This window comes from Cottoperca gobio, chromosome 5 (genome assembly GCF_900634415.1).
Source record: "Cottoperca gobio chromosome 5, fCotGob3.1, whole genome shotgun sequence".
NCBI classification, from domain to species: Eukaryota; Metazoa; Chordata; class Actinopteri; order Perciformes; family Bovichtidae; genus Cottoperca; species Cottoperca gobio.
Genome location: NC_041359.1, coordinates 23025327 through 23048267, shown reverse-complemented (window position 1 = coordinate 23048267; position 22941 = coordinate 23025327). Strand labels below are relative to the sequence as shown.

The 22941-nt window shown below is 39.6% G+C and overlaps 2 protein-coding genes across 9 annotated transcripts in view; both read right to left on the bottom strand.

Moving 5' to 3' along the window:
- The window catches only part of tead3b (TEA domain family member 3 b), a 30811-nt gene extending 21093 nt beyond the window's left edge, over positions 1-9718 (bottom strand). For all 6 annotated transcript variants that reach the window (XM_029431996.1, XM_029431997.1, XM_029431999.1 and 3 more), the window contains exons 1-2: positions 9580-9718; positions 9078-9239 (exon numbers count right to left, since the gene is read on the bottom strand). The gene's annotated coding sequence lies outside the window, so the exon portion shown is untranslated. The remainder of the gene's footprint in view (positions 1-9077; positions 9240-9579) is intronic.
- Positions 9719-12904: 3186 nt separating this feature from the next.
- Positions 12905-21079, bottom strand: LOC115008402 (tubby-related protein 1-like). Of its 3 annotated transcripts, none has more exons than XM_029431990.1 (12): positions 20875-21079; positions 18541-18924; positions 18301-18432; positions 16008-16133; positions 15691-15837; positions 15534-15616; positions 15247-15411; positions 14997-15109; positions 14784-14892; positions 14499-14597; positions 14022-14193; positions 12905-13427 (listed from the first exon to the last, which is right to left on the bottom strand). In XM_029431990.1, exons 2-12 carry the CDS (start codon positions 18767-18769, stop codon positions 13294-13296), a joined length of 1509 nt encoding a protein of 502 aa, XP_029287850.1. In that variant the 5' UTR covers positions 18770-18924; positions 20875-21079; the 3' UTR covers positions 12905-13293. The 3 variants fall into 3 exon arrangements, with proteins under 3 accessions (XP_029287850.1, XP_029287852.1, XP_029287851.1); XM_029431992.1 differs by having other exon boundaries at positions 12905-13344; XM_029431991.1 differs by having other exon boundaries at positions 15691-15825.
- Between the last annotated feature and the right edge of the window lie 1862 nt (positions 21080-22941).

The window sequence follows — 22941 nt, the reverse complement described above, 5'->3', positions numbered from 1 at the left end:
ACAATTATCAAAATCACTCAAAATCATTTTTAGCTCAAGTTTAAATATGTCACCTCGACTCTGGAGAAAAGAGCACACAGTGTAGATATGTTTAAATAACTCTTAAACAACATTTACAGCAGACTGTCATGACTTTAGCCATAATGATTTTACTTTTATTGTCGGGCTGTCAGCAGCCTGTTTGTTGGTACGAATTAAAAACAGAAACTTCTTTAGGCACAAAGAGCAATTAACATCAACACTACTGTAAACCTTAAATACACACCAGACCACACAAATGCACTTTGTGTGGTCTGGTGTGAAAGTGTCTTTCAGGCAGCCCAAAGTATTTCATTAATAAATGCACAGGTGCTGCGGGGCACAGCTTCAGGAGAGTCGGGGCAATAATCAAAGACTGGTGGCACAGTGAGGGAGGGAGGGAGGGGCGGCCGCTCTATTGTTTATCTCCAATTATAGCAGAGAAAACACTGCAAACCTCCTCCGCACTGCGAGCTGTGAAGAGCAGCGAACGCCGTTCAGATCTGACGACCTCAGCTCCGAGTGCTCACAGGAGTGTGTTCAAGTGAGGTGCTGCGAAAAGAGAGGCTCTTCACCGAGAGAGGGGTCTGAATTCCAGACATGTCCTTATTAAGAAAGGGTTGCGAGTGCTCACTGTTTCTCCTCCTGCCTCCCTTGTGTCAACCCAATGCCCTCCCTCCCTCCTCTGACGCCCCCCCCCCCACCCCCACCCCACCCCCTCCACCCTCCACCCAGCGCTCAGAACGTCTCTACCCAAATAAGGACAGGAGACCAGGGGATGCGTGTATGGGAGGAGTGGGTGGTGGGTTGGTTGGTTGGTTGGTTGGTTGGTTGGAGAGCAGAGGGGGAAAGGGGGTGTGTATGTGGGGTGGGGGTGTTGTCCAATTTAGGCGTCCACTTTGGGGTCTGGAAAACAGTGGGATTGTTCCAGCTGGAATGCAACATCAGCAGTGAACACGCTCAGAGCTCAGACTAGAGGCAGGGCATTGTCAGCGGAGCCATTTTTCAACACATCCTCTCGTGGAGTCACAGGATTTCAAATCTGAACAATAGTCATGACTTCATGATAGAAGTGAGCGGTAAATAAAGTTACACGGACAGTTTTATGGACTGAAATGCAACAGCTAGTTTGACTCAAGACGGAGACCTTTGGGATTCGGTTCTCCGGGACGATTTACAGCCAACAAGTCATTTGAAAAGAAAAGCTGTTGCAATTAACATATTGATTACATTAGAACAGCTGTTTGTATTGTCCCTTTCAGCCAAGTTTGGGTGATAAACTCCAGAGCAGAGTAATGAATCACACAACAAAATAAACTGCAGAAACACGGCGCTGCACACATGAACAGTACATATACATAAAGACAGCTACTTGAAATACAACATTTATAAACCTACAAATACTTTGCTAACCTTTTAAATCGTTGAAGTCACTGCCAGCTTCTCTATGGTGAGGATTTGCTGCTCTGTGCGATGATAAATAATTTGGGTTTTGGACTGGTGGTCAAAAAATAGGGATGAGCGATGAGTCAATAATATCCTAATTTATCGTTTTTTATTGGAATCATATCGTGATGAAACCATATATTGAGATAGTCATCTAAGTTGATAATAACAATGTACTCAAGATTCTCAGAAAATACAAAAATAAGCTTTTTCTTTCACACTGACTGTATTTATTGAATTACCCGACAACATGCTAGAGATTTGAAGTGACCTTTATCGGGATAGAAGATTTAGGCTACATCGCCCAGGCCTATACAAAAAAAGAAAATGTGATGCCACAAATTTGCCTTTCGGAGGAACCTTTTCTCACTATTTTCATATAAACCCAACGAGTAAAGGATTAATCGAGAGAATAATCTCCAGATTGATGGATAGTGAAAACAATTGTAAACTGCAGGCCTCGTCCCAAGCTCAAACTTGTGTGTGAGACTCCTTCAGGCGGCTGCCAGATGAGAGGGTTTATTGAAGGATGTAGATTGAATCGACACGCTGCTCCCACATTTAAACACAAAAACCAGGGACACACCTCCCCTGCTTTCTGGGAGTCAGGCCATGAGAGCAACATGCTACAGAATGTCAATGTGCAGCAGGAATAACGTTGCAAAGCTATGCGCCTCGCATGTTCATTCAAACGGCACCATTCATGCACCACAGTCCCTCTTCCCCTTTTCCAAACCCTGAACGATCACATTGCAGTCTGTTTTCAGCAATCGGCTTATCTCCGCTCAGACTTCATCCATGAACCTACAAGATTTTATTGGCACGGCACTGAGTTTCCTTTTTTGTTCTTTCCTAGACAGGATTGTGTGCGGTGAAATGTTCCAATGAATTCCAGTAATTCTACTGAGTCACCGTGAGGCTGCCGGGTCACATGGAGCAAAGCTGTCGGTATAACCTAAATCAGGAAAGGGATTCCATCACAGGCGTTTGTTTAAGTGTGTCACAGACAGTAGGAATACCCTTACAAACACCTACAGGCACAGAGCTGTGTCTCAGATGTAACAAGTGGACGAAATGACATTCAGGAGTCGACACAATAACACTCACTCAGAGAGAGACGATTTTTCAAATTGTATCTTCCGCTGTACATGAGATCATTTCAGATGGACCAACCAGATGGGTTTCTACTTACAGTGGAATTCAAAGACTACAGTTGGGTAAGACCTTGAGTCATGATTACTCTGTCATGTCTCATGGTTTTTATGGCCTGATGGCAACATTTCTTCTCCAGTCCAGAGAAAGGAAGATCTGTCGTTCAAGACCAAACAGGATGGACGATAGAAATATATACACGGACTAAACATTTCCCCATGAGAGCCATGCGAGCCCATTGAGCTAGGCTCACTAGTATGAATTTCAAAATTTCCCACATTACGCATTTCGTTCTGCTTAAGTGTTTTCTAAATTCAACTGTGGTTTCTCAAAGAACTGAGTTTCAATAGAATCGCCTCCTCGAGAGCAAAACAACCAACAGAGAAACTTTTATAGTAATGATGTTAACACAGCCTCAGCTGGATGCATGAAAAACATGAACTTCTTGATGTTACTCGTTAAAAATGTTGTAAATACCAAAAGGCAACACAACAAACACACACAGACAGAACAGTTGGTGCAGAAAAACGTCTGGTTGCATCGTGGGACGGAGCGGGAGCATCAAATGACAACAACTAATCAAGCCACTGTGTTTGCGCACCTGGTCCATCGGACTGGAGATGAATAGAGTCCCATTTGGTGCTTGTTGTTAAACAGAAGACTGAGACAAACATTAAGAGTCATTAGAGACCAAATGTTGCTCATGTCGGCATCAAAGGTAAATTCTCTCAGGTGCTTCGAGAACAGTGCACCAGCTGCCGTCGAGCATCTTGTCTTTGTTCTTCTACACGTCCCGACTCAAAACAAAGCATTATGTAACCTGATGAGCCCTTAAGCTTTAAATGGTTAGCATGATTACCATATGGTTTCTTGGGGGAGATCAGAATATGTAGACTCGTCTACGAGATCTACTCGTGTCTTGGTGGTCGTTCTCTTTTATTATGCATTAGAATCAGAAGACTTGAACATGGTTATTCACTAAGTACGTGCATATATGTACTCATGCCAGTGTTAATACAATACAACAAAAATAAAAGTACAATAAAAGCTTCAAATAGATACAACTTGGCAACTTAAACCTGATTTTGTTTCACCGTTTAGCTCTGGTTTAGTCACCACCAACTCCTGAGGGTAATAATTGTCTCTGAGGATGCTAAATGCTCCACCATGTTCACCAGCTAGTTGCTCACTGTGTCTGTTGGTGGTGAGCAGGTAGTTCACAAAAGGTTTATTAGAGGGTTTTTTAGTAAAAACAACACTGATGGGAGCATTGAAACTGAACCAAAACATTAAAGTTGTTGGTTGTAAAACCAAAACAATGAGGTTAAAGATGCTAAAGTGCTCTGTAAAGCAGAGGTGATAATCCTACCTGGGTTCATTACAAGAGATTATTTCCGTGTTACTCATTAAAATATAAACATGCTTATTATAGCAGATTTAAGATGAGAATTAAAAAACAAACATTTCTGTTACTGGATTCATATCAATCTTTTATATTCTTTCTTGTTATTACGGTACATATTTGGTCATATCACACATGAACGACGTGAAATGAGCCTCCCACTCCAGTCCGTAAGTCTGTACTCCCCCGCTGTTACCGTGACTCAATTCTAGTGACTCATGTCCCAAAGCAGATTCTTAACAGAATACCTTCAAATCTTTCTCTTCCTACTGATATAATGTACGTACCTCCATCTGTTTGTCAACCAATACACTACAGGATTTGTTCCTGTCTTTAGAAATGCAGCCTTTGTTAAGCTGCTGATCGACTTGGGACACTTGTTGGCAAAGAACAGACCCCTGCTGGCAGCCGAAAGCCCCCCTGCTTAGCTGAGAGTTAAACACACCGGCACCAAACATAACATTTTATACACAGTAACAAATCCACAGCCTAAAACTCCTCCACACGTCTTGTTAAGGTTGAGGGGCGCTCACAGATGTCACAGTGAGACCCCCTCACACACACACACACACACAGACACAGACACACACACACACACACACACACACACACACACACACACACTCCTGACAGGGGAAACAACAGGACTTGGTGGCAGAAGGAGCAGCTGCTCTCTAAGGTCAGATTACAGATAAAGAAAACATTTTCAGGCCAGGAAAGCTGCTCTCTGACAAGAAAGAGGAGACGCTGCCTTTTTGTTCCTGATACACACAAACGCACACAGATGCACATGTTTAACCGTATTACTGCTTCTTGCAAATTAAAGATGATGAGCTGGGTTAGTGTCGGTCTGTCTGCTCAAAGATTGCTGTCATTGCCTTCTTCAGACTCATAAAAGCACGAGCCCCATCTCCGAAATTAAAAAAATCAGTCACCACCCTCCCCTCTCTCCCTCCGTGTGTCTGTGTTTGGCCCTAATAAATTCTCTCCAGCTCCTCCAATAACTTCCTCCTACTTCCTATCTGGCACGGCGCTCAGGAAACAATCAGAGCTGAGAGTGAGACGAGGGCTGGACAGCCAACAGCTCACACGGCAAGGAGGCAGAAAGAGAGGCAGAGGGAAAAGTTGAGACAAACGCGCGCGCACACACACACACACACACACACACACACACACACACACACACACCACATGCTCCCCTTGTCAAGTCAAACATTTGTGGTTTGATACCAGCTGCATGCCCAAGAAAAACAATAACGTTCAGAGTAACGTCTTGCACGCAAGAACGAGAATGTGTGAAAGCGATCCGAGTTGGAAGAATCTTTTTCAAACATTTACACCATGAAACTCATCTCAACTCATTCTTGCTTGTTGTTCTCTTGTAAACAAATCTCACCGTGTGGAAACAGACTAACTTACTCTGAGGTAAGAAGAGTTTACTAGTTTTCTAAATGAGTCACTGAGAGAATCAGGCGATAAATGAGAATCACACATCGAGTCAGAGCTCGAACACGAGGCCCGATTAATTCATTCATTGTTCTGTTTTATCACTGGGTGTTACTGGCTATGTGGTCTACCTTGAATTGTCACACTTTCAGAGCATTAAGACTAAATCCAGCTGAAGAGGGAAAGACTGACACAAATCGTGGCGAGTGAGCCAGAATGCTTTTCCTGAATCAGCATTTCAATCGGAAATTTTCCAGCGAAAGCAGCAGAGAAGTCATTCTAGCCTGAATTGGTCATTTTGTGGTGCGGGGAGCGGTTTGAAGCCATAATCTGTGAAACCTTTAAGACATGCATTTCTTTGCAGCATAATGCACGAGCCAATAACTCATCTAACCATATAAATCGTGGAACAAGGCATTAAAAGCAGTCACGGCTTTGATCAGGGCCATATAGTGGGGATCTTCACAAGGAAAAACTAAGATTAGACATAAAAAGATGAACCAGAGAGGAAACTTGTTGCACATGTATTGTATGTACACACTCTCAAAAAGGCCTCAACATCATTCAGACACCTGTGTTGTTTTATATTAGGAGTGAGCAGAACGAATAACTCTGTGCTGCAGAGGGAGATCATCCCCCCCAACCCAAAACACTCTGAGCAAAGGGTTTAAAGGGGTTTCACATGAGTGCCCTTGGGTCACTGGAGCTCCAGTGCGACACACAGGCCTCACACACACACACGTCTCTGAAACACCAGACGGGCTCAGTGAGCCTCATGTTATCTATAATGGAGGCTTGGAGGAGCCACAGACGCTGGCACACATAACCTCACAGACATTTCTTTTCTGAGCTCTTCCTCTTTAGAGAACATTTATGTGGAACAGTCGGTCGCCAGAGAAAGAACAACTAAAACGTTTAGCAACTTGGGGACAACTGACACAAAGGCTATACTGTTCTAGGCCACTCCCCAGCTCCTCCCCTGAGCGGTCCGAATAGGAGGCCGGAAAGCTTATCTGTTAAAACCTCATGATTTGGAGGACATGTAAACTTGTGCTGTGCATTAACGTGAATACAATGTTGATAAATTGTGTTGTTGGGGACTTTTTAAATTGGAGTAACTGGTATATGTTTAAAGATTTGATCGGTGGTAGAGCACGCATCACTTCAGTTATATCATTATAATAAATAGCTCAAAGCACAATGTGATCTTCATCAACACGAGTCTCTAACCACGGCCAGTTAGCGTCAGACTGCATATTGTATTCCAGATTGTCATTAATGCCCTTCTGCTGAGAGCTGCAGGCTTTTCTCTAAGGCCCTCTGTGTGCTCACCACGCAGACATAAGTGGTATTTGTTCAGATCTGGGTTGACAGAGGGGCAAGTGTCCACCATTTGGACGAGCACTTCTGGGGATGGTGCTAAAAAGCAACCAACGTCTGCACAAATGGGCAAAAGCTCATTAGCTGCTCTTCTGTGGGTTTAACACAAACGGGTGAAGCTGCTGCTGACAAACGGTCAACAGACCTGCGCCCGAGTAAACACGCCGCAGAGCAAAGAAAGGATGCACTTTAGCGCTGGAATCAGCAGAGAACCACATTTGAAATAACTTCAGTGACTGCAGTTTCTGATTTAACATGTGTTTTAAAAAAAATTAAAACTAAAACATCAGAGGATAACAGATTTTCTTTTTAGCCTCCTGAAGAGAACACATGCTCATTAACTCTTCCTTCCGATAAACGGCCCGAAGGGAGCACAGCTGGGGAGTAAAAAGAGAGAAAACTGCCACTTTAAGGGGATATTACCTCAAGTAATCTAATTGACCTCCATGACATGGGTGAAGTTGTAAAACTTTTCCTTCGCATTTAACACAGCGTACAAATCCACAACGGCTGAGAAACATAAAGTGCGTTCAAGGAGAGGAAAAAAAAAGACCACATTGTACATTGGGAGGCCTGATGCATTCATGCTGCATGAAAACAATGAAGGGGAATCTGTCGGAGCAGCAGAATGCTTAATCCTTTCCAGATTTACCCATCAGCATCAAAATCTATTATTAGGCATCTTGGCGTGTCTCATTTACCAAGGACACATTGTTTGGTCGTACTTGTTGGTCGTTTAGTTTCAGAACATCATTTCCACATGTTAACAGAAAGTAGTTTTAAAACTGTGGATTTTCTTCCTCTCAACAATTACTTTTCTAAATATTACCAACAAGAAAAGAAAGCTTGCCCTAAGAAATCCAATCATCCTCTTCATCAGCAGATTGTGGCTCAAACACGCGCTTGCCTGCCTTAATATTTGTCGTATTTACTCCAGCAGCCATGTGGATCAAACACAGATCTGTGAAAAGTGTTCCCTTTGTTGCACGACTTTGTTTCCACACAAACACAAAAATATTAAATGAAAATAAAAATGTTTAGGACTTTAAGGAATGTCGCTGCGGTGAGTACGAGACAGCCAAAAGGAAACGTTAACAGGTTATTCTGCTTGCTGTTGCTAACCTGACAGACTGCATTCTGTGGTTTAGTCAGACCTGTGGCAGTGATTTTACTCTGCAGCTCATTTGATTGTACAAATGCTAACATGTCGGGTTTTGTTTTTACATTTTCTAAGCAGCCAAAACATTTAGCTCTGTGATAATAAAAAGAGAAAATGGAAAGGTTTACCCGAGGCCTGAACCAACAACACAGACAAGTGTAGCCGGAGGTGGCACTCATTTAATTATACAATTAGCTCGCATACATATCCATGCATCTCAAATCCTCACCTATGAATTATGTACTTAGTAGGACTTTGCAGAGTATCATCACATGCCGTGTTTGTTGACACGAAATTAGAAGTAAAAAGGAGGCGAAGAAAAGAGATAGATTTATATAATTGCAAGATAATATGAAGTAATTAAATGCCAAACAAAATGTATTTATAAAAATAAATCTAAAATCAAAGACACTAATTGTTTTTATCTGAAAGTCTAAAGTCTGTCACTTATTTATTATGGCTTCAGAGTTTTTTCCTAATTGACTAAAGTAGGAAGAAAAAAAACATGTATTGTTTGTCGTGAAGCTTTTAACAGTTGGTATTTCTTAATATTGGCATAATAGCAATGTAACATAAATCCTTTGTATGCAGAAGTGCACAGGTTGGCCTACACACTGGCTTTGCTTTATAATTGTTTTGTATATTTCTAAATGTGCTGGTGATATATATGTTAAGTTTATACTATGCATGTTGTGTTATGTGTTCATAAATAATGTCTGTGCTAAAAAATATGTGAACAAAGTGTTTTTCTAATCTGAAAACTTAATTATTATTATTATTATTATTATTATTATTATTATTATTATTATTATTATTATTATTATTGTGTTAAAATCATGTCTGTCTTTAAAAGAGGTCAGAGAATTTACGTTATATTTATTAAACGTAAATCTCATCCCTGCCAGACAAACACTAACAACAAAAAGTAGCTTTCATCTACGTTGAACAGATTATTTCACGAGGTTTTATTTCTTTGTATACTTTGTGTGTTTTCTTAAATTGAATACATTCGTGCGTACTGTTGGAAGAGCAGCAGAGATTTCACTTTGCTGACAGATCAACAACGTGTCTTACCTTTTGGGATGCAGAGGTCCAAACCACACTGAAGTTGTGTATTCCTCCAAATCGTTTTGTGTTTCTCTCTCTCTCTCTCTCTCTCTCTCTGTGCTCGTGGGTAAAACTGTTGGATTCCTCTCGAGGAACAAAGCTGGAAGTGTTGGATGATCCAGGTATGAACTGTGCGAGACAGAAAACAAACATATTGGCTCCACTTCTTCTGCTGCTGTCAAAAAAAAGAGACGCTTTGTGTTTTCTTTCTTGTAATAGTGGAGGAGCAGCCGGTGGGAATATGATTGTACAGAGCCTGTCAAAGATATTCCTGCACACTGGGAAAGTCAAACACAATAGACTATCAATCTGCAAATGTTTTCTCCCCTCCCAACACTGGGAGCTCCGCGGAAAAATGTAAAATATGACAATGATCTGAAAACTTCACCGAGACAAGCGGCATGAAAAAACTCACCCAGAAAAAAAAAAGGCTCTAAAGTGAAAGAGGGAACATTAGTGCAAAACTTACCTTTTTTATTCTGCCTGTCAACTTGTTCTTCTCAATGAGAGCAGCTGGTCACTTTACTTAGTTGCTTATATTTTGGCGCCTTGTTGTTTTCCGTAATATTTCTCAGAGGTTTGACAGTATAAGTGGAATGTTAAGTATGACTTTGGTATGAAATCAACGCACTACACTGGAAAACGAAGGGGGAGGGAAAAACAGACTTGCAAGGAGGAGCCATTGGTGCGCGTCAATCAACAAGCTTGGGGGGCAGTGACTTCACTCCAGACCCCGCCCACCAACACCCTGCAGACTGAGCTGCAGCTTCCTGCCCTAAAAGCACTCACAACACACATACAGTAGGCCTGCAACAGCATATATTCCTGCTGGCTTTAGGGAAGAACTAAATGCATCAACTAAAGTGAGCAGTTTTGCAAAAACGTTCATGTATTTTACACTTTTACACTCAGATCCTTTTCTTACGTGAATGTAAGACAGTGTAGAAATACCCTCTTACAAGTTCTTACAAGTTAAAGTCATGCACTTCAGATGTAACTTAAGTAAAAGTGCAACAGTAAAAGTATTTATTATGCAGAATGACCCGTTTCAGATTATAATTATTGATGCATTATGTGTACTTTAATGTTGCAGCTGGTAAAGGTGGAGTTTATATAAACAAATGCACATTATAGATCTTTAATCTATAATAAAAACATCATAATTAATTTGTTAATTATATTTTGTATTACTAATCTGGATCTGCCAAGTTACGGAAGATCAGATAAATGCAGTAGTGTAAAAAGTATAATATTTTTAATATGTTAGTAACAATATTTGTTACCAAATATATGAACCTATTTGGAGATCTGTATGAAATGCACTGGTGGAAAAAATACTTAAATTATTTTCTTAAATTAACTGGTAAAGTAAAATAAAGATGTTACTTAAGAAAAGGTACTGAGGTATTAATACAAATAATTGTTCTGCATATCCAAAGTAAAATAATTAATTATGCAGAATAGTCCCTTTCAGATATTTAACATTTTACTGTTTAACACAAGACATCACATATCTTTTATCAGTAAAGTATTTGTAGTGGCTTGAAAAGTGCAATGTTTGCTTCTGAAATGTGAAGTAGAAGTATAAAGTAGCATAACATGGGAGTACAATTACTATACAATTAAGATATCTAGTCTTGTTCCAGGCCAGTAAAGCACAGACCACATCTCAGATATGTTCAGTGATTTAGAAACTAAAAATAAATGTGAATTAAGTCATATTTTCCGGCTACAATGCATCTAGAAAGTTTGCATTTGGTGTAATAGTACAGAAATAAAAAGACAAAACGTCATATAGCTTCAATAAAGTGCTGGAACAAGCAGATAAAGAATATAAACGTCAGACAGTGTAGAATCAGATGATTTCTTTCAACTTAAAGCTATTTAGATGGAAATAAAAGGGTAAAAACCAGATGCTAAGGGGTTATCTGGGGTGTAGATACTAATTAGTTTGTAAGATTTTATTTAAACGTCATTATGACTGCTCAAATATTTTAATAATCAAACACAATACAATGGATAATGCGTCACTGACACTTTGAAATACATTTCCCAGCACTGTTTCTGTTTAACTCCATACTGAGTGCACTGTAGGTTTATTAAATGTAATATAAATGTTAAATATACTGTATTTATTTTGATTTTGCTGTGATATTTGTTATAATCGCACACCCGAGCTTGTAAGTACCACAATACAATAGACAATAATTGTTTTCTCTGAATGATTTAAAAGGAACATCCGTGTTCCAACCATTGAGAAAGTGTACATCACTATAAAGAAAATAAACGTAGACCTTGAACACACGTGTCCATCCAGCAACAGCTCCTTCTGTTGGTCAGCAGCATGGTTGCAACTGTATCCTCCACTGAGACGCTGACTCGGAGCTGCTGCTTATGCAGATGGTGTTACAATGACTCACTCGCAGATGCACTAAGTGTATTAGCGTCTAAGAATGACAACAGTAATCTTGGCAGTTGTTTAGCTGGAATTAGTGTAACAGAAAAAGACAATGAGGGAAGAAAAACTCACTTTACAGCATCTGCCCAGGAGAGCTGCCAGCTTCAGGCTTCATTTAATGTGCAAGTTTGGACAACTGCCTGAGCAGGTTCAGGCAGAAAACACTCCTCTCACTCGCCGTCCGGGCCTTCGGCTCAAACTGGTTTTTCATCCCGAGTGAAGCTCTCCTCTCAACATGTCACACAAGGACTGGAGAACAGCGTGGGTGTCTCTCCAAACCTGCAGCTAGAAGGAGTCTGATTATCTGCCGGCTCACTGAAGATGATTAAAACTAAAAGAAGTAAAGTAAAGGGCTTTAAAGAGGGATTACGGGTGATTTACTCTTAGTTTAGTCGTTTCAACAGACCATTCATTTATTTAGTTTTACGGTAAGTGCTGGTAGAGATACAGAAATGACATGGGGGGGGTTTGAAGTGCAACAAAGGTTTATGGTCTTAACCTCTTAAATGCTCAACACCCAAAATCCATTAATTCTATTGTATTATTGTATTTATTTTATTTCCTTACTTTGTTTTTATGTATGTATACTGTACAGTGAGTAAACTGTATGTTGCTTCATTGCCAACAATGACACTGTAGCCGTTGTGTATAAAACAATAACGCCTTTGAATCTTGAACATGTACTAAGAGAAAAAATAAGAAGTTTATTACATTTATTTGTCAGGGACCATGTACAAAAACTTTAATCTCATACAAGGAGAAGAGATGTACCAGATTTAGCTGCACGCTCATCTCCAATCCGCAGGCCCTGGGCAGGTAGACACAAACACTAATACAACTAACGCAAATGTACAAATACAAGTTCAAAAGTTCACATGTACATACATATAATACATATTAAAACCATAAGCCTAGAAATGCAACGAAGGCAGTGTTCAGAGAAATAAATACATTTTACAAAATGATGGAATCCAAAAGCACAGAATGGAAAATCCTACAGGAGCTCAGATCATCTGAGATAAGCAGATAGATTGAGTCAGAACATCATGTTAACACCGTGTACTAAGAACTAAAGACAATATCATGTTACTCTAACAATAACTGAAATATGAGCAGTCTGTGTGTAAGCTTATTTTGCGAGAGTAACAATGTGTTGTTCCGATTGTTGATATCTTAATGTGACTGTAACTCTTCCAATATATGAATTATGAATAATCTGTGTTTGCATTTCACGCTCACGTCTAAAACAAGACATTAGCGAGCTATTGGTGTTTTAAATACACAGCAATACAATGAAGCAGAAGCCAAAAGATGACACAGTTTAACATCTTTTAATGACGTCAGTAACCTTCATCATCGTGGTGCACCATCGTCCCTTTAAGAAACCCTTCACTCTCCAGCCGTTGAAGTCTTTGGAAAGGATGTGTGTCTTTCTGTTATTCACAGACGTCTCCACTGAATTACTGAGACAGAAAACAAGAACCTCCTGCGCCGTGCCGTGCAAGATCAGATGATGATATGAGACACATTTTGTTTCTCACTCCTGGAGGGAGTCAAACGCCCGTAGAGGCGACAACCAGCAGCAGGTAATACGTTCAAGGAACCGTCATGCTTTATCGACACCTATCGCAGGAAGTGTTGAAGGCGAGTAAGAGCTGTTGGGATGTGGGCGTGTGTGTGTTGCATACTGGTTGCAGTGTGAGTACACAACAGGGGATGTTTCTGTTATTCACAGGCGATCTTGCCATCAAAGCTGGAGAGCGCGATGGCGAAGGCCTGCAGGGCACACATCGGGTAGTTGAAGTCCAGCGTGAAAATGTCATCAGCTATTCGACCAAACTGCATCACAATGTAGTCCACTGAAAGAGGCAGGTAATTGTTTAAATCGGTAGACAGGTGGGTAGATACTTCATGGTGGATATTCATTTGTTTAAAACACCAAAGTGATTACAACATAATAAACTAATACAGGAGGGCTGGTACCTCTGAATAAAAACATATTGACGCATGAAACATTTCTTTGAGATGAAGAACTGTAGGTCCAGCACTGTGAAAACAAGTTTAATTTACTGTAGCTACAAATAAATCATTCAATGGTAAAAAAAATAAATAAATAAGAGAAAGAAATAGGACATGTTTTTATGAATGAGTGCCTGAAACATTCTTTACATTCTTTGACCCATATTTGTATATATAAAGCATCAAAATATTATGAAAATGGTTGTTCATGGTCGACTTATAGATTTAAATCTCATCATTTTCAGAGAAAACTAAAGAGAAAGTAAATCCAAATAACCAATCTTTGTTATTTTAACAAGGTTTTAAATCTTTGGGTGTTTTTGTGACTTGGCAGTTATACTGGTTTGTATTTCTTTGTCTAACCTCACATCTAGTTGTGAAAAAAAACAGGAGTGTGTGTCTTCCAAGATAGATAGTAACCGTAGAGTACTCACAGTCTTTGCTGTGGACTATCTGGAAGTTCTTGATGGAGGCCTGGGTGACCCGGCCGTTGAAGTTGAGCACATGAGACGCGCTGTCTTCATTCCACACAGGCGTCTTGTTTTGAAGCTCGATCAGATTCTCCATCCTTTTATTCTGGTGCCTTATCAACAAGCCGTCGCAATCCTGCAGAGAATTGGCAAAACACAAGTGAGGAAAACACCAGAGTGTCTTTACATGTTGGCCTTGTGTTGCTCTCATAGTAAACAGACAACGTAAATCAAGCTGTGAGCAGTTTGGATATAGTTTGCTGACATTGTGCCTCGCAGCAGTGGATTCTGGGATGCCTGCTTTTGCTAATGAGTCATCAGATGGTTTCACGCACATGAAGTCACAATAGCCACGGTTGAAGATGCCTACTTGATAACACCAATAACAGTTTTTTATGTTTCACTCAAAGCAATAAAAATACAGTTTAAAAGGAATCTTACATTTCTTGGTCGGAGAGGTACTCGCTTGTTGTCCTTGTCCATCCCTGGAATGACAACCATCATCCTTCTGGGTCCTTTCATCCCTAAGACATTTGTTTCCTGATGCCAGAAATAAGTCAAATCAAGATGTTTTGCACATTGCACCACTATTGTTTTTGAATCAAATTCACCGTATAACATGAAAATCAATGTAGGTAATTTATGTTATATAGACAGATACATACACTAGATAGATATTTCTGTTGTCCTCTGTCAGAAGAAATTAGTTTCCACACATTGACTTACATAAATGATGCCTGCCAGCTCCTGCCGCGCATTAGACAAGTCTGGAAGAGCTCTCTCTGGATTCAGAGCGTTGTCAAATACGGTGAACTTAGTCCCCATTAAATTGGACCTGGACAATATATTAAAGACTTAAAAACTCACAGTAAAAGAACACTTGGTTGATATGACTGTAACACATTGTGGAGGATACTTTTGAATGAATGATTTTTGTACCTCAGCTTTCCAACAAAGTTCTCTCCACCTCTCGATAAATCTGTGGCATCAATGGAGATGAGGTAATTTGAAGTTGCACATTTCTTTCTTTTCCTGCCAGCTAACAGGAATGTCTACAAAGAACAAAGACAGACAAATAGTGCCGTTAGATTTAATAAAGCAAGAGAGCAATCTGCTGTACACAAACCCTAAATGTACACATGAGGATACTCCTTCACTGGACTGTTGCTCTGCTGAATGAATCCCTGACCTTCTTTTCGTTGTCGAGGTGAAAGTAGTAGAGAGGGTAGAAGCCCTTGTCCATCCCTCTCTGGTCTCGAGTCACTCTGCATTTGATGGTCACGCCCTGCGGAGCCGGCTCCAAAATAAACTTCTCCAAGTTGTCAAACTCAATCTCAGGTGATGGAGCTCTCTCCTGGTCAAGAAGCACGAGTGAGTTAATGCTGACATTAAACATGAACACAAATGTTGGCTCGTCTGTGTGGCTTTAGTTAAATGACTATTGTATTTATGGGTGAATTGTGAGATTCGAGGTACCTTTTTCTTCTTCCCTTTGCCCTTTTTCTTCTTTGATTTTTCTTCTTTTTCTGAGTCAGAATCATCGCTGTCTTCTGCCTTTGCTAAAACATACAACAACAGTTGTAAGATCCTTGTCAGTGACTCAAACGTAGGATGAAGATACTTGTATACTCGCCTTTCTTCTTTGTCTTCTTGTCTTTTTCCTTGTCTTTTTCCTTGTCTCCTGATGTTTGGAACATGGATGCTGAGCCGGAGGAGGATTTCTTCTTTGATTTGGTTGATTTTATCTCCTCTTCACTGTCATCACTGTCTGATTTGGCAGCTGCTCAGGGAACAGATTATAAGAGTTTCGATAGAATCGTGTACATTTGTCAGAACACTTACAAAGACACAGGTTATTGTCTAAAATAAAGTCAACATTAGCATCGAGATGCACGCTGCACTATTAGGTCAGCGAAGATGCCATAAAGTTTTGAGTTCTGTTGTAATCACCTTTCTTCTTGCTTTTTGAGTCTTTTTCTCCGTTTATCTGGAACATTGAAGCTGGTTCTTTCTTCTTGTCCTTGTCCTTCTCCTTTGACTTGGACTTTTTTTCTTTTCCATCAGAATCTTTGTCCTCTGAGAAATTACAAAAATGTTAAATTTAAAAAATGCCATGTGTCCTTGAATGGGATACCTAACTGGAGAATCATGTGAGCACACACTGAGGAATTTAATCTTTTTTGCTTTTCAAAGGCCAAATAATGTTAATGCATTCCTTTGTGTACGAGATGGTGGAAACATGAATCCAAACTGTAACCAACCAGCAAGCAAGGATTTGAGATGGGACAGATTTGAGCAGCATTCTGTGGGCTTAGTTTGAAATTTGCTCTCACTGTTTTTTCCAGATATCTTTTTCAAATTCTTCGCACTAAGAGGGATTCACCACTAGGTTTGATGTTTGTGTCATATTGTTTTAGTCCAAAGAAAAAGCTGAAGCCCACCGGGAAGTAGACTGACATCACTGACAAACTGATTGCAGAACTTGGAAGATGTCGAGGCAAAGGATGCCAAATCTAGTGACACAAGTCTGGTGTCTTTGATAACCTCAAATACCCTCGCGGTACTCTGTGTTCCACAATGACGGACCTGCCCCAACATGAACTCATATATTTAGCTGCTGACAGAATTAATTAATCAACTTTGCAGATTGAAAGCATGTGGTTAGAAATCTGCTGAGGTAAGGACTTCAGTTTTGTGCTGAATGTCTCAACATATGACAAGTCACTGGGCAGAATAGCAGTGACTGGTTATAGTCTGTTAACTATTCATTCAGTGTGGGACATTTCTTCACTAAACCTTTTGTTTTGGTCTGATATAAACTAGCTGGCGCTTTAGCTGGTAAATATAAAACATGTAGGCTCTTAAACAAAAGCTTTGTGGTTCATCGCATTAATTAGATAGTACCAAAAACTGATTTGTAAATTGTAAACTTAGACTAAAGATATGAATGATGTCCAAATCCAAATGTTGTAGGATGTGGCACAATTAGAGTTAACAACAGCTGGACAACCAGTGAAATGTGGATTAAATTCAAACCTTTATGATCAAGCGTTGAACTCTGACAGACCTTTGTAGACGTGCAGAAAACAGAATGCTCTTTGAAAAATGTTGTACTGTATAATGTAGTATTATAATACGCCTAAAATATATTTAAATTAAATTAAATTCTGCATTTCCCCAACATGAAAATAAAAAACATATTGCCATAGCTACCATAGCTTAGGAAACGTATTTAATTAAATCTAGTTCCATGGTTCCCGTTAACAGAGCAGCTGGCTCTCTTTTATTTTACAGGAGCATCATGGAGCGAAAAAAACACAAGTTGGAGCAGGTATTCCTGAAATGACTGACGGCTGGTCTGAGGTGTTGGAAGGTTAAGTTCAGCTCAGAGGCAAAAGCTCTGGAGATGATCCAACCAAAGTAATAGAAAAGAGCAGCAACACTCTGGGCTATATCAGTAATTCAGCCTTGAAGTGATAATTTAGTTATGTTTCTGCAGAGAGAATCACTTGATTATAGCTCAAGACAAAGGAATAATGAGCTGCACACATCTGAAGTTGTCCCTCCCCACTCTGCACACGTTTCATATTCGTTTAGGACTAGACTGGTCTACAGCTGTGCTAGCTGCTCTGTTAAGCTGTAGCTAAATGCTAATGTTAGCATACTAACATGCTCACAATGACAATGCTAACATGATGATGTTAAGCAGGTATAATGTTTACCTGTGTTCACCGTCTCTGTTTAGCGTGTAAGCATGCTAACGCTTGCTAATTAGCACTACAACACAAAGTACACCTGAGACTGAAGGGGACTGATGATGACGCTAGATGAAAAGTCAGAGGGTGAGAGAGTTAGCACCGTGAGGAAACATGTACTGGATGTCTGTACCAAATGCCTAACGATAGTCATACTAACTGAGGATGTGTTGGAAACACACACTTTAAGGCTTCTAACATTGTTTTCTCCAGACTTCATGCAAAGTTGCATAATGCCACAGAGGAGTCGGACCAGACACCATTTTCAACTACATTTTGAGAAGAATTCAAAAGAAAGTTGTCAGGGTTTGACCGTTGCAACAGTTTGAATGACATGCTCCACACTTGATTGATTAAGGGAAAGCTACTGATTTGTTGCCTCATGTATTTCCACTCGCTCACTGTTACACAATAAAATCATTTAATCTTCTTAACAACATTAGTCTGCTCTCATATCTGTTGTTTAGGTCACACTGTTAAAGCCATACCTTTAGATTTAGATTTCTTTTCTTTGGCAGAAGTTGAAGATGGAGAGCTTTCTTTTGTTGTCTTTTTCTTAGTCTTCTTTTTGGCGGTGTCTTCATCATCGTCATCATCGTCGTCGTTATCTGTGCCTGAACCTGCAGAGATGGAGCACATATTTATTATACTATTGTTATTGGTTTCATTTCAAAAACACACTTGATTTAAGAGTTTATTTCTTTCCCACACTCCCAGTTTCAACATACTTTTCTTCTTTTTTGGAGCACTTTTGGTTTTCTTTTTTGGCTCTTTCTCTTTCTCCTTCTCTTTTCCCTTTTCTGGTTCTTCTTTATCTTTTTCTGGTTTCTTTTTCTTCACCTTCTTTCCATCTATAATGTTCATCAGGAAACCGCAGTGTAACCAAAGTGGACAGGAGAAGAGAGAGAAACATGTTTGTTTTATGCTTTCTTTGTAGGAAATGTTTATAAATGTCATCGTCTCTTAAAAGGTTCCTCACTTTGGATGGCAGGACTTTCCTCTTCGGATACATCTTCACTTTTTTTGGTCTTTGTTTTTTTTGGCTTGGCCTCTTTTGCGTTCAGCTTGGATTCTGTTGCACCATTTGTCTCCTCTTTCTTCTTTTTTGGCTTCTATGGATTTTCTTTAAAGATACAAAACAGGTTAGAGGAGGCTTGAGCACGTTGGAAGAAGAGCAGGAGAGCAGAGAAGACTGTAACTCACCATTACAAAGTCAGATGTGACAGGTAGCGAGGGGCATAAAAAAAAGAGTTATAAGAATTATAAATGTACTACTTCTACAGCTATTAATATTATTGTTCTAGTATACAACTATAAACAACAAACTATATATTCAAATCAGTGCATTAAGACATCATAAAAAGTAAGTCATACTCTAAAAGCGAATGTAGTAATACCCTAAATATGCTTCTGGCAAAGTTGTATGTTAAGTTGATATCGGCTTGTATTTATAGTTGAGGAACAGGACGTTTGGTACTATGCACGCAAACCTGCATGTTCTAGAATTGAATCATTACTATTTATATTAATCCAGTTTTGTAACACAAACACACTTTACACCACTCATGTCAGAGGACACAAGTCACAGAGACACACTTGAGTAGGAATTAAAGAAATACACGAGTTAGCCACTGAGGACGATGTAAGGAGAGTCAGAACATGTAGTTCTTGTTCTTTAAAATAAGCTGTATTTTGTGCATATTCTGTATGAAATGTAAAATTCCAAAGCTTTCTCTAATTTGCCGTTATTTTATTCATCCCCTTCAATATACGCCGTCATCTTGGTCGTCTAGACAGAAGCTTAAGTTAAAGTACAAAGGGGGCTCAACCACTGACCTTTAGTCCTCTCATGCACACAATGTCTTCTTACATGCATTTGTCTATATGAGGATTTTATATCATAAAACAGTCAGATATATCTAAGTTATAAAAATTACATTGTATACATGTGAACACTAAACCTGCGACAGGAACAGGAGGTCAGCGGAGACAATAAAGGTAATCCTATTAGATGTAGATCCGGCATCGATGGAGGTCTATTTGTGTTCTCAGAGTTATGGCTGCAGATTTGGCATTTGTCATATTTGAATGAATTGCATAAAAAGTTATTAAATGCCATATTACACTCTACCCAAATGAGCATGTTTGTCTAATATATGTATTGTATTAGACATCAGTTCAATAGAAATGATATTATTATATTATATATTTGAAATGGTTTTGTTTTGTAGAATTACAGTCCTTCACACACAACTTTTATTTTACTTTATAACTTTTGTATGATAAAAACAATTTTGCTATTTCAAAAGGAGTATTTTCAAATCAAAGCATATGTTTTTAAATGTATGTATCTGAAACTCTGCGTGTGACCTTTCAGGTATTGCTTTTGTATATGTTGGACTGAGGTGACACATACAGTATGTCGCATAATTAGTGCGACCTACTTCTTGCATTTGCACATGATTCTATACATCGTTGATACGGTAATGCTAAAAGTAAACAGAGTAGGAATTAAAGAAATGACGTAAGGAAGGAAATGCTGTTGCGTTTGGTTTGGACGTCACTACAGTAGCGCTGTAAGTGGTTTGGGTAGCTGGATTACTTCAATCCCTTGTGCGTTCTTTTGCAGATGCATTGCTCGGCAGATGAGCGCCACTAACTTGAAATTGTCAATCGAGATTCAACTTAATGTCAGATATGAAAGCTGTCCATGCTGTAGCTGCCTGGACAGATGCGTTCCAGTTTTGAAGTCCTTTCTGAATCTTGTCTCTGTTGGATCTTACTTCCCATGCTGACATTTGTACACAGAGCAGTTACCTCACATGTGGGTCAGAGATTATTGTCTACATAATCATTCTTCTAAAGGCAAAAGAAAAAGATAGAAAATGTCGCACGGATGCCTTGCACACAACTCCAAACTCTGCATATGTAGTCCCACTGTAAAGATTGTTGTATGACAGTGTTATTTAACCCTTATTAATAGAACTTGTATCCCTTAGGTCTCTCTTCAAATATCACATCATATTTGAAAGCCAATAAAAAAAACAACCCCACCCTTTTACCTTCTCTGCAGACATGACGTGGCCTCTGACTTCAGCTCTACCACTGCTTCTTTTTAGAGGTTAGAAAATAAAAAAGCAGGCCTCGCAGCGGAGATAATGAAAGAGCGAGAAAGCCCTGTACTCACTGAGTCTCCATCAGCAGAAAGTTGTTAATAGGATTTATGTGTAAAGCCATCTGCTCTGTAGAAACACGTCAACGGGAGAAACCAACAAAGGCTCGGGAGGAGGTAGAAGACTTATCACGTCACGATCCACAGAATCAAATCTGTGCGTCCGGGATACTCATGCAAGCTTGAGCACAGCTGTAGTCTAACATCTTTTTCACGGGTTTCAATATATGGATATGTTATATTTAGTTAAATCTGAATAAAAGATTTACCTGCGAGGCTGAAGGAGTTTCCTCATTCTCCTGAATCCTTGGGCCAAAACAATTATAAATGGATGTTAGAAATTAGGTATGACATGTAATGATATTAGTAACATATGTAGCTGTAATGTCATTACAATTTGTGTCATTTTTGTGTCAACAAAACACATAATGTACCTAAAAGGAAGGCTTTCATTTTGCTATACAATATCATTACCGCTTCACCTGTCAACTATTTTCTTTAATCATGAATCATCAATGAATCGTTTTCTGCATAACATGAAGCCCAAGTTGACATATTCATATTGCTTGTTTTGTTTGACCACCAGTCCAAAACCCAATAATATTTAGTTTAATATAGAAAACAAAGACACCAGCAAATATATACATTTGAGAAGCTGATGCATTTTGGGCATATGTTCTTAAAAACAATGAATTGACTGTTCCTATATATTACATACGGGTGTATACACATATTTTTGCTATAGTTATTTTCAACATTCAGCTATGACGTTCCAATAAAGCACCTCGCCATACAAATACACAACAATACTCTCCTTCCATCCGTATTAGGATCTATGTATTATTAAAAATACCTAAATATAGCGTCAAAAGCATCTCATCTTCTGCTTCTCATAGCCCAGTGAACTCTGTGGTACATTTTAAGTGTAATTCTTACATTAACAGGTCACACCGGCTATGGGAAGTGGGCCCAAGTAGATCTGCCTGACACACACACAACGAAGGCTTTCCCATGATACTTATTGGTTTAGTACATCTTGGCTGCTAGATCCAGCGGAAAGGGGGTGTGGTAAAGCAGCAATAACCAATCAGAAAACTACAAGGCCTCGGAAAGGAGTAATGGAAGACAAGAGGAGGACATCAGATGCTTAGATGGCCTTATATGAAAAAAAAATGCTTGGATTACATATAAAGTCGCACAGTTCTGTATTGCTTTGTGGTAATGTTGACATACCTCTCCTGTGTCCAGGCCTCTTTCACGGTGTGATTGTGGAGGGGCATGGCTGATGTGCAAAGAGGTTACAGTTCATCCAGATTGTGGTCTTAATAAGCACACATGAGACAGAGAGTGTACTGACAGAAGGATATGCAATGCAATGTGTTGGTATGAACATAGAAACATGCAATAATACAATCTCTCACCAAGTATGTTGTGGTTGTTCTGGGCAGCAGTGTGAGTGTCTCCATCCAGCTTGTGAATGCCGGCAAGGCTCCATACACATCCTGTAGCCCACAGAGGGGTCACATGACTTGACTTCTAAGAGGATTTTTTAACAAAGAAGCAGGTTCCCCCCATCGACTACAACACAACCAGCTTGTCTGACCCTTCAACTGGGATTACTCTAATCAGCTACTCACCATCTGTGAGCATTTCTGTGGAGGTTCCCAAGAAACAGAAATCTGGCTTGTCACTTGCGAGAAAGTAAAACGGATTCAGGTTAAACATAACAGAAAGCACTTTAATTCACTTGCTTATAACTAAACCAGACTAAAAGTGCACAATCATCAAGAGCCTTGAAATGAGAGAGGGCTGTTTATGGCCAGAAGGACTTTTGTTTGGCTTCCAGACAAGCTGAGAAAGTCCAGGTAGAAAAGGTGATAATATAATCGACATGTGCTCCAATGGAACAACTCAGTGGCCTGTATTTCACTAAGTGTGCCACCGTGTAAGCGTGAAG

Bases quoted from the DNA above. Each gene is read 5' to 3' on its own strand.
- LOC115008402 (XM_029431990.1), bottom strand. From the start codon at position 18,769: ATGACATTTATAAACATTTCCTACAAAGAAAGCATAAAACAAACATGT. The intron at 16,134-18,300 runs GTATGGCTTTAA...GTAATTTCTCAG, and splicing joins AAAGAAATCTAAATCTAAAG to AGGACAAAGATTCTGATGGA. The intron at 15,838-16,007 runs GTGATTACAACA...TTCCCTGAGCAG, and splicing joins CTCAAAAAGCAAGAAGAAAG to CTGCCAAATCAGACAGTGAT.